Source organism: Lutra lutra, chromosome 4 (genome assembly GCF_902655055.1).
Source record: "Lutra lutra chromosome 4, mLutLut1.2, whole genome shotgun sequence".
NCBI classification, from domain to species: domain Eukaryota; kingdom Metazoa; phylum Chordata; class Mammalia; order Carnivora; family Mustelidae; genus Lutra; species Lutra lutra.
This window is the reverse complement of record NC_062281.1, coordinates 92,900,679-92,911,759: the sequence shown is the minus strand read 5'-3', so window position 1 is coordinate 92,911,759 and position 11,081 is coordinate 92,900,679. Positions and strand designations below refer to the sequence as shown.

Genomic DNA, 11,081 nt, shown 5'->3' with positions numbered 1-11,081 from the left:
GAAGCAGGCATCCCCGCTGAGCAGAGCCCGATGCGGACCTCGATCCCAGGACCCCGAGATCACAACCTGAGCCGAAGGCAGAGGCTCAACCCACTGAGCCATCCAGGTGCCCCAGATATGTATATTTTCTTAATATATGGGTAGAAGTAGCTCTACTGTTATCCCATGTGAAGTCCTTATTCTTGTGCATTGGCCATCACTGCCCTACTTACATTATGGCAACATACCTGTGTTTTGGCTTTAGGCCAAACATTTCGTGGTCAAACCTTTGGTTCAACTTTTTCTCTAAAAAACTGTTGACTAATGATCGACCACAAATCTTCGAAAGAAAGTATTTATATCGAGAAGAGAATAACACATCAAAAGGATATCCAAAGTCTGCTACGCGATTCAGGATCCAAGCCCCTCTCCTGGTACTGAGGAAAACCTGGGGCATGGGGAAAAAATTGTTTTCTTTTGTCATTCTCTCCTCATAATCCTTTAATAGCACCCCACTCTCTTCAAGATTAAGTTCAAACTAGTTTGTCTGTCTTTATTTCCTGCAATTTTTCTTTTCAAACACTAAGTATACAATTAAATTAGTACATTCACTGACCAAGAATGTGTCTTTCTCTCAACCATGACTGCATTTCTGTTTAATGTCATTATGCCTCCTTGAAAAGCCACCTATCCTTTTAATTCTCCAAAGCCTATTTATTGTCAAGATCCAGATAAGTGTGCCTCCTCCATAAGACACCACTGACCATTCTGCCTGACAATTTTCTCTCTATCCTTTGAACTTCTCTAGCACTTAAACTGTCCAACTCATTTAAAATCAAGGAGCAGTAGAACTGAAAGCAATTGGACATCATTTAATCTGAAACCCTCAGTCTCTTTTGCTTTGACATTATTTGCATATTACCAAAAACCCCTGTTATTTATCATTTATATTGATATTAAACTTTTTACACTCTTATTTCTGTCTCTGCAAATGTGTTTCCTCCAGAGTGGGAGGTACAGTGTAGACATCTTTCAGTCTCCCCAACACACCATCCAACCCAACATCCAACCCACCATCCTTGTTGCTTCCATTTATTGAGAATTGTGACCTGTAAGTCACTGTGCTGGTCCTTTATCTATAGTCTCACTTAATCAATACAACAACCTCTTGAAGTAGATATTATTGTTCCCATTTTATGGATGAGAGCCATGGAGAGAATGAATAACTTGCTGAAATCGTACAGTTAGTAAGTGGCAGAGTTGAATTTCCAACCCAGGTCTGATAACCCCAAAGCCTGTGCTTGAAGAAGTCTTGCACTGATTATTTTATGGAAAAACTGCAGATCACTAGTAGAACAACAGGAAGCTGGTCAGTCTTTATGTGTCCTCTGCAGGCTAAATTCCATGCTCGGAGCTGAGTTCTGACATTCAATTACCTGGTGAAAATATCACTTTCTCTACAAAACTCTCTGGAGATAGTTTCCATAATTGTAAGGTACATAAGTACCTGCTTTATAGTCTTTTGTCTGTAAACTCTCATATAAAAAGGTGACCAGTCTACAGAGGGATAATAACATACTTCACTCATAGATTCTCACTGATGGTAACCTTACATGCTCTGATGATTAAGTACAGTTGAAAAAGCATGCATGGTCTTAGAAATCACACAGGGTTGTGCGTAGTCTGTATAATTTTTGTTACATAAGTATGTGAGTAAATGCTCAGGGTCTCAATTAAAAGATTCCCTATGTATAAAGCAGTAACAATAATACATCACAAGGCTGTTGTGAGAATTAAATAGTGGTTCTGCAAAGGGTGGGGCATATAGTAAACACTCAATAGATGCCTAATGGCTATCATCATATTTCTCATTTCAGTTTCCCATCTATAGCTTGCTTTAAGCAAATACCATATGTACAAATCTGGATTTATAAGAAAAAATGTAAGGACAGTTGTTTTATAAGAAATGGGTGTTTTCACAAAAACATTATACCACAAAATTTATTATACCAAAATTTCCTTGATAGGCTAAAACTTATAGGTCCATTAAATTTTTTGATCTTCAAACAAATTCTAATAAATACAGTTTAATATGTAAAGCAAAAAGTTAGAACCCAGCAACTGAGTTTCTTTGACTTGCATTAGAGGTGTGCTAGTGTCACCCCTGCCATACAGACATGGTTGTGCTGTGAGTTGTCCCCTGGCCTTCTCAGACACAGCCACCTTATCTCCATCCACTCTGGATGCTTTGTTCTTTGGCAGTCTCTAGCTCCTCAGTGCATGGAAGGCCCAACTCCCTTATAACTGACCATTTGATAAGCCAGCGCTATTAAAAAAGACTCATGCTTTGGGTCACCATCATATACCTTACATACTCTTTTATCATAATACCTATACACATTTTTAAGCTTTTTTATGTATATACCTATTTACTGATAAAACTTGTTGAATTAATTTATGGGGTAACATATAAAATTACTTTTGTGGTAATAGATGGGGATAATACTGAGAAGTGTTATTGAACAGAATTTCTGGATAAAGGTCATTTAACAAAGGTGTGGCATTAAACTTCTATTTTAAAAAAATTTTAAACATATATGTGGAGAAACACAGCTTAAGTAAAGTTGTTGGAAAATGACCATTTACCTATTGCCAATAAAGTTATTCAATAAAGACATGAATAACAAGATATAAAATGACATGTCTTTTTCTAGGAATTTATAATGAAGACATTTTCTTTCCAGCTCAAAATATATGATACAAAAAACAAAACAGCTCAGGTCTTTTTTAACACTGGAGTGCAAATCAGGACCCCCAAAAAACAAAACAAAACAGAACAAAAAAACTCTAGGTTGTAGAAATTGCTTTAGAGTGAATGTCATTCTGATACCTAACTGTATGCAAAGGCTGGGGTGAACTCCTTGCACATGCTACAGCATGGATGCTTTTCATACTGATATCCACATTATCTTTGGAAAGATTAGACTGTTTCTATTTTCCACTTGGGGAGTGAAGAGAAAAACTCCCCCACCATCCTATGAATCCAAAGCCTTCCACTAAACCAGCGTGCTTTCCTTTATACGAGAGTGTGGCACTTCCACTAGCCTCAACAGGTGCCACACTGAATGCTGCATTCAACCAAGCTCCTCAAGCTACTGCTTGGTCTTCCAAGTCAGAGGCATACTCAGAAGAGACAGCTGACTGGGATCATTGGGATTCTGTAGTGTGAAGTCAACTCAATGATGGGAATCTAACAGGGAATGTTGGCTCCATCATCTCATCGTCATAATGTTGCCAACTGAGGCAACGGAGCAAAGCCCTGCTTGCTACTGGCACTGATAGGCTGTGGGCAGAGGTATTCGTACTCTTTGTTGTGTCTACATACAGCTTCCTTGATGTAGCAAAGAAAATAATTTACTAATTCAAACCTGCTTGGCTGTGTGGCAAATTTCCACAGCCAGATCCCCTCCCGAATTCCCAATGCCAATTATAATGACTCTCTTTCCAGTGAAAATATCTGGATTCTTATAGTCTCGGCTGTGGAAGTACTGTCCTTTGAACTTCTCAATTCCTGCAAGAGAAGGGAAAATAATTATTGGATGAGGTTTATCTGCTATTATTCGTTGAAACATCCATTTCACTGGCAGTATGTAGAGTTTAAGCACACATCTATATTCTCCCCCTATTCAGCTACATGCTTGCCTTTCTATTTTTGCCTATTTTCTCATAGTCTCAGAGAAGAACCTTGTGACTTCCTTATCACGGATAGTCTGCTCACCTCAGGATCTGTTTGTATTTTGGACTTGTAGTTTCCCAAATCCAAACCACTGCAGAATACCTTTCTCTTTTGTCTTTTCATCTTTAAATACCTACTGCCATTTCAATTGGAGTACATATGTTTTCATATACTCTAGATAATATAGAGTACTTTTTTTTTTTTTTTCAAAATGAAAATCCAGGTCAAAAACTATAATTAAATTCTTTAAGTTTTCATTTCTTCCTTAGAAACTCAATATTTGTTTGTTCTCTTGATTGCTGAAAAAGTCCTTATGCAACCTAATATGGATCAATTCCCATGTTCTTTCTTTTGATCTTTAGAAAAACCAAGGTTATTGTGAAACCAAAGATAGAGCCCTCTAATTTTTCTCTAAGTTCCAAAACTAAGGTTATTTCTACCTCCCAAAGAGCACTAATCACGGTTGCCCCAACATCTTTCAGGGGAACATGTAGAATTAGGATAAGCCTTATCTCATCCTTAGGTGGGATCACTCAGGCCACAACCCTCCCTTTCCTCAGAGATCATGTCACAGGCACTGTTCAAGTGTTTCCTTCCTTGTAGGCTACTCACCAGGAAAGCTTTCCAAGGGTAAGTGAGCATTGGTATGATGGCCAGTGCAAACCATGACTCCATCAAAGACGTTTACCTCCTTTTTCCCTTCAGATTCTGTGACTACCTCCCATTGGCCTGAAGTGGAGAAATCAGGCCGCTTCTTCACACTGCACACAGTGGTCTGAAAAGAAAAGTGATAGCTACAGGAGACTAACCACAGCCAATACAGTGGACATCTTCCTCAATATGACTCTCTTTGCAGAGTGTTACACAAAGGCCTGATATCACATAAGAGAGCTCATGCAGGGATCTTTGATTTTCGTATTCCACACATAGGAACTTTTTTGTCTGGGGCTGTGGTCAGAGTGAGAAAACTCCCACAAGGCGGGAGTTTGTTTTATTTAGCTAAATAAAATAGTTGGCCCCTTAATGTTGCACTCTCCTCTGCTTCTAGAAGAGTGCAAATCCCTCATTTTCTTAGACCATGCCCTCAGATGTCCTGCGACACTTGAATAGAACTTGGGTTTCCCCTGTGCTTCTAAGGCACTCCATGCACTAAATGCCTATTCCTCCCCTGGCCCCCAGACATCCTGGGACCCTCTGATATCTTCTTATCCCAAGTCCTGTTCTCACTCTAGGCTTAAACTTGTGACTGAGTCACAGGACTCTCTTTCTTAGAGTATAAAAACCTCTCAGTGACTCATATTTTATGTAAATGAATCTCTCTTTGGCTCCCATAAATGCCCATGTTACAAGTAATTAAGAAAGAGACTGCAAGGGGTACTTGGGTGGCTCAGTGGGTTATGCCTCAGGTCATGATCTCAGGGTCCTGGGATCGAGCCCCACATCCAGCTCTCTGCTCAGCAGGGAGCCTGCTTCCCCCACTCTGCCTGCCTCTCTGCCTGCTTGTGATCTCTGTCTGTAAGAAAAAAAAAAAAAAAAACCTTAAAAAAAAAAAAAAGGCTGCAAGATGGGATAGCCAGTGGTATGATTTTTGGTTTAAAAAATGGGTTATTCTTGGGGCGCCTGGGTGGCTCAGTGGGTTAAGCCTCTGCCTTCGGCTCAGGTCATGATCCCAGAGTCCTGGGATCGAGCCCTGCATCACGTGCTCTGCTCAGTAGGGAGCCTGCTTCCCCCTCTCTCTCTGCCTGCCTCTCTGCCTGCTTGTGATCTGTCAAATAAATAAATAAAATCTTTAAGAAAAATAAATAAATAAATAAAAAATAAATAAAAAATGGGTTATTCTTTCCAGCCTAGGGAAACATTAAGAATGTATTGGGTGTGGTACATAAACAATGAATCTTGGAACACTGAAAAAATTTAAAAAAATAAAAAAAAAAGAATGTATTCCTATGTGGCTCTAGGGTCTCTGACCATAATGTCTTGGTAGACTCCTAGAGATATTACCTAGAGATACTCAAGCTATCCTGCATTATTTAGAGTTCTTTTCTGTAAGGTTCTTGGTTTTACACAGGCTTGTGTCTCTGCATTGGTCATCCTTTTATTCCTTCTTCATTTGGCAGATTCCTATTTACCTTTGAACATTTAGCTTACATATTATCTCCTCTAAGAAAACTTCCCTGATGCCTATTGTCTCGTGCCCTAATGGGTTAAGCACCGTTCCTCTTAGCTAACAATATATAAATCTCTATGGGATTTATTACCCTGTTACTCTTTACTTTTATTAGTTAAATTTACAGAAATTTTTTTTCTTCATTTTTTTACCTTCTTAATGAGGCTATGAAATCATTGGTTTTTTTTTTTGGTCTTTGTATCTCCATTGATTATTATGGTAACAAATTTGTTTAATGTGTTTAACAAGTGAAGGGAAGTCACTGAGCTATAAATTACTTACTTTGGAAGCTGTCACTGGATATTACCATTTTATTATCATTGTTAAATTGTTAAATAGAAAAAGTCATGATTTAGCAGACTAATCAGAAGGTAGAAGGGAGAGGCACCTGGGTGGCTCAGTGGGTTAAAGCCTCTCCCTTTAGCTCAGGTCCTGATCTCAGGGTCCTGGGATCAAGCCCTGCATCAGGCTCTCTGCTCAGCGGAGAACCTGCTTCTTCTCCCACCACCACTCCCCCCAACCCCCTGGCCTGCCTCTCTGCCTACTTGTGATCTCTGTCTGTCAAATAAATAAATAAAATCTTTAAAAAAAAAAAAAAAGAAGAAGAAGAAGGTAGAAGGGAGGTGGGAGGTGGGAGTGGGGAATTGGATGCTGGTGGTCAAGAGGTACAAAATTCCAGTTATAAGATAAATAAGTACTGGGGGTATAATAATGTATAATGTGATGACTATAGATAATACTGCCATATGGTATATTTGAAAGTTGTTCTTTTTTAAGATTTTATTTATTTATTTGACACACAGAAAGAGAAATCACAAGTAGGCAGAGAGAGGGGGGGAAGCTGGCTCCCCACCAAGCAGAGAGCCCGATGCAGGACACGACCCTAGGACCCCAAGACCATGACCTGAGCTGAAGGCAGAGGCTTAACCCACTGAGCCACCCAGGCACCCTACTTGAAAGTTGTTAAGAGAGTAGATCCTAGTAGTTCTCGTCACAAGGGGTAAAAAAAGGTAGAAGATTTGGGCTTTTTGCCAGCTGTCAGAAATATGTATTCTTCTATGGCCATGGTTAAGGATGATAGAAAAATCGGGTTCCTGGATGGCTCAGTCAGTTAAGCATCTGTCTTTGGCTCAGGTTGTGATACCAGGGTCCTGGGGTTGAGTCCTACATTGGGGTCCTTCTCCATGGGGAGACTGCTTCTCTCTCTCTCTCTATTTCTCATGAACAAATGAAATAAAATCTTTGGGAAAAAATGATAGAAAAATCACGGAAGATATAACAGGAAAGAACCATTGAAGTGATCTAATATAATCATCTTTTTTTACAAACAACAAAACAAGAGACATCAAAGTTGAGGAACTTACTTGTCTGAAGTCACAAATTGATTAGGGTTAGAGCAAAGACTAGAACTCAAGTTTTTGTTCCCCATTTCAGTGTTCTTCCCTCTACACCAGAGTTAACTTCTTGGTTTCCTCAGTAATTTCCCAATAACTGCTTCATTAGGTGGTTTGTGATCACATGAAAATAATGCATTGGTGTGATGTGATGAGCAGTGAGTGTTGTATGCAACTGATAAATTGTTGAACACTACATCTGAGACTAAGGATATGTTGGCTAATTGAATTTAAAAATGCATTGGCAGCTACGTCAGAAAGTATAAAGGGGTTAAGCAGTAGCAGATAAGTTGTGGTGGACCCAGAGTTGTTTTAGGTTTCCACACCTGTCAGTTCCCCTCTCTGACTGGGAAAACACTTCCCCTCATTTGTTTTATTGCAATCAAATAGTATGAAGTGAAGGAATGAAAACATCCTGGCCAGTGGCTTCTAGGATCTGCAGCCAAAATATATAGAAAAAGGACCATTCCATGGATGTATTTCAGGCACAGAGAAGACAAAAGAACAGAGTCTTTGTCTGGATAGGATAGATATAAGGGCATGTTAAAGCATTCTTTACACATAAGCACTGATTAATGAAGCCACATTATTCATTTACTTGACAAACAACTTCAAACACAAAGACACCCACAAAATTCCCTACCTTAAATCGAATATACTTTAGAAGATCAAATTCTTTGGCATACATCTTGAAATACTCGAGGACTTGGGAGTTGTGCATGAAGTTAGGATAATGATCTGGGATGGGATAGTCACTGAAGCACATCATCTCCTTAGATGTGTTGATGATCACTGATTTGTAAATACTGGCCCTTCCTTCTTCAGGATTTTCCTGCATTAAATAAGAAACATTCATAGCAACTTGAGAATTAACTTCATGACTTTTTTTTTTTTATAAAATTTTTTTTTAAGATTTTATTTATTTATTTAACAGAGAGAGGCCAAGCAGGCAGAGAGGCAGGCAGAGAGAGAGAGAGGAGGAAGCAGGCTCCTGCCAAGCAGAGAGCCCAATGTGGGACTCGATCCCAGGACCCTGAGATCATGACCCGAGCCGAAGGCAGAGGCTTAACCCACTGAGCCACCCAGGCGCCCAACTTCATGACTTTTTAAAAAAGATTTTATTTATTCATTTGACAGACAGAGATCACAAGTAGGCAGAGAGGCAGGCAGAGAGAGTGGGGGTGGGGGGGTGAAGCAGGCTCCCTGCTGAGCAGGGAGCCCGATGTGGGGCTTGATTCCCTGGACCCTGGGATCACGACCTGAGCCGAAGGCAGAGGCTTTAACCCACTGAGCCACCCAGGTGCCCCACTTCATGATTTTTTTAACAGTCAGTAAATATTTGAAAAAGTTTTCTGAAAGAAATGCCAATTAAAACACACACACACACCCCTCCACATCTCCCAGTATTTGTGCCCTTAGGTATAGTCTCTTCCCTTTGAATCTGAGTTGTCTTTGCGACTTGCTTTTGACCAGAAGTATCCAGTTGGAATGATACTGAATAGCTTCCAAGACAGTTCTAACTAGTCTTGCAGCTTCTGCCCTTTGTGTCTTAGAAAGCTCGATCTGGTAGAAGTCTGCAGATATGTAAAAAGTCCAGCTACCTTAAGTCACCAATCTGTGAGTAAGCCCAAGTCAGACATGTGAAGAGAATGTCTGGGATACAGAGATGTGTAGCCAGCCCCCAGAAATTTGATTTATGCCAGCTAAAGTTCTAAACATGTGAACAAAGAGACCATAGCAGATATACAGTCTCAGCTGTCACCTAATTGCAATGACATCAGACTCCAAGTGAGAACTGTTTACTTGAATAATAGTCTTACAAATTTTTATATATTTCAAAGCCTAGGTGAGTTTCAAGGGTTGTTGTACACTGGCAAGACTGCTTTCCAGGAAACACTGTACTAACTTCTATTCTGTCCAGCATATGTTCCCGTATTACCTCATTTTTATTAAAAGACTATTACTTGGTGTTAGCACAAACAGAAACTTAAGAAATGGGAACTTATGCTGGAGAGAGTGAAGTTAGTACAGTGTTTTCTGGAGAGCAATATGACAAGTATATGAAAACCCTTGAATCTTACTTAGCTTTTTAAGAAATGTTCAGCATAGTAGACAAAGTTATGTTAAATTATGTTAATGATAGCATCACTTACAGAAAAGAAATAAGCTAAGTACCTGTAATATTGTGACTTTTATATCTCTCATATGCATTTGGTCTTTGTATATATTTTGCATATATATGTGGACTTGCCTACAGTTCCTGACTCATAGCTCCCCAAACCCTTGGAATTTCCTAAGTGTTAAGAATGATAAAGATGGGGGCGCCTGGGTGGTTCAGTGGTTAAATCCTCTGCCTTCGGCTCAGGTCATGATCTCAGGGTCCTGGGATGGAGTCCTGCATCGGGCTCTCTGCTCAGCAGGGAGCCTGCCTCCTCCTCCTCCTCTCTCTCTCTCTGCCTGCCTCTCTGCCTACTTGTGATCTGTCAAATAAATAAAAAAAAAAATCTTAAAAAAAAAGGAAAAAAAATCTTAAAAAACAAAGAATGATAAAGATGTCTTTTGTTGTGTTAATGAGGTAACTTTTGGAAACCACTTAAGGATAGGGGCTGATTGTCAAGGATAGGAGCCTGGGTGGCTCAAGTCGGTTAAGATTTCCACTCCTGGGGGGCGCCTGGGTGGCTCAGTGGGTTAAGCCGCTGCCTTCGGCTCAGGTCATGATCTCAGGGTCCTGGGATCGAGTCCCACATCGGGCTCTCTGCTCAGCAAGAAGCCTGCTTCCCTCTCTCTCTCTCTCTGCCTGCCTCTCCGTCTACTTGTGATCTCTCTCTGTCAAATAAATAAATAAATAAATAAATAAATAAATAAAAATCTTTAAAAAAAAAAAAAAAGATTTCCACTCCTGGGCGCCTGGGTGGCTCAGTGGGTTAAGCCACTGCCTTCGGCTCAGGTCATGATCTCAGGGTCCTGGGATCGAGTCCCGCATCGGGCTCTGCTCGGCAGGGAGCCTGCTTCCCTCTCTCTCTCTCTCTCTCTCTCTCTCTCTGTCAAATAAATAAATAAAATCTAAAAAAAAAAAAAAAGATTTCCACTCCTGATCTTGGCTCAGGGTTGTGAGATTGAGCCCCACATTGGACTCCCTGCTGAGTGGGTAGTCTGTTTGAGATTCTTTCTCTCCCTCTCCTGCTGCCTCCCCCACCAACCATGAACGCGCTCTCTCTCTCTTAAGAAAAAAAGGGGGGGGGGGGCGCCTGGGTGGCTCAGTGGGTTAGGCCTCTGACTTCAGCTCAGGTCATGATCTCAGGGTCCTCGGATCGAGTCCCGCATTGGGCTCTCTGTTCAGCAGTTGGACTGCTGACCCCTCTCTGTCTACTTGTGATTTCTCTCTCTGTGTCTAATAAATAAATAAAATCTTAAAAAAAAAAAAGTTAAAAAGGAGCCAACCAAGTGATTACAGGGCTGGAAATTTCAGTCCCACTCCAAGTCCCACCACTGGCCTATAGGGAGGGGAGAGAGGCTAGAAGTTGAATAAATTGTTGATGGTCATGATTTAATGATTTCATCAACCGTGCCTACAATGAAGCTTCCATAAAAACCCAAAATCATGGGGTTTAGGGAACTTCCAGGTTGGTGAAGCTGAGGAGATACGGGGAGAATAGAGTACTCAGAAAAAACACAAAAGCTCTGTGTCCTGTCCTCATACCTTGTCCTATGCATTTCTTCCATTCGGCTGTTTTGAGTTCTATCCTTTTATAGTAAACTGGTAACCTAATGAGTAAATGGGTTTCCTGAGTTCTGTGAGCCACTA

General features: G+C 40.5%; 1 protein-coding gene across 6 annotated transcripts in view; it reads right to left on the bottom strand.

The window, feature by feature from the left end:
• Positions 1-11,081, bottom strand: part of FMO5 (flavin containing dimethylaniline monoxygenase 5) — a 49,097-nt gene that overhangs the window by 26,774 nt on the left and 11,242 nt on the right. For 5 of the 6 annotated variants that reach the window (XM_047724921.1, XM_047724922.1, XM_047724923.1 and 2 more), the window contains 4 exons: positions 7,920-8,108; positions 4,328-4,490; positions 3,408-3,550; positions 228-427 (listed from right to left, as the gene is read on the bottom strand). In XM_047724921.1, coding sequence (XP_047580877.1) covers positions 228-427; positions 3,408-3,550; positions 4,328-4,490; positions 7,920-8,108 — 695 coding nt within the window. Of the gene's footprint in view, positions 1-122; positions 428-3,407; positions 3,551-4,327; positions 4,491-7,919; positions 8,109-11,081 lie in introns of all 6 variants that reach the window. The other variant, XR_007126525.1, reaches the window with a different exon arrangement.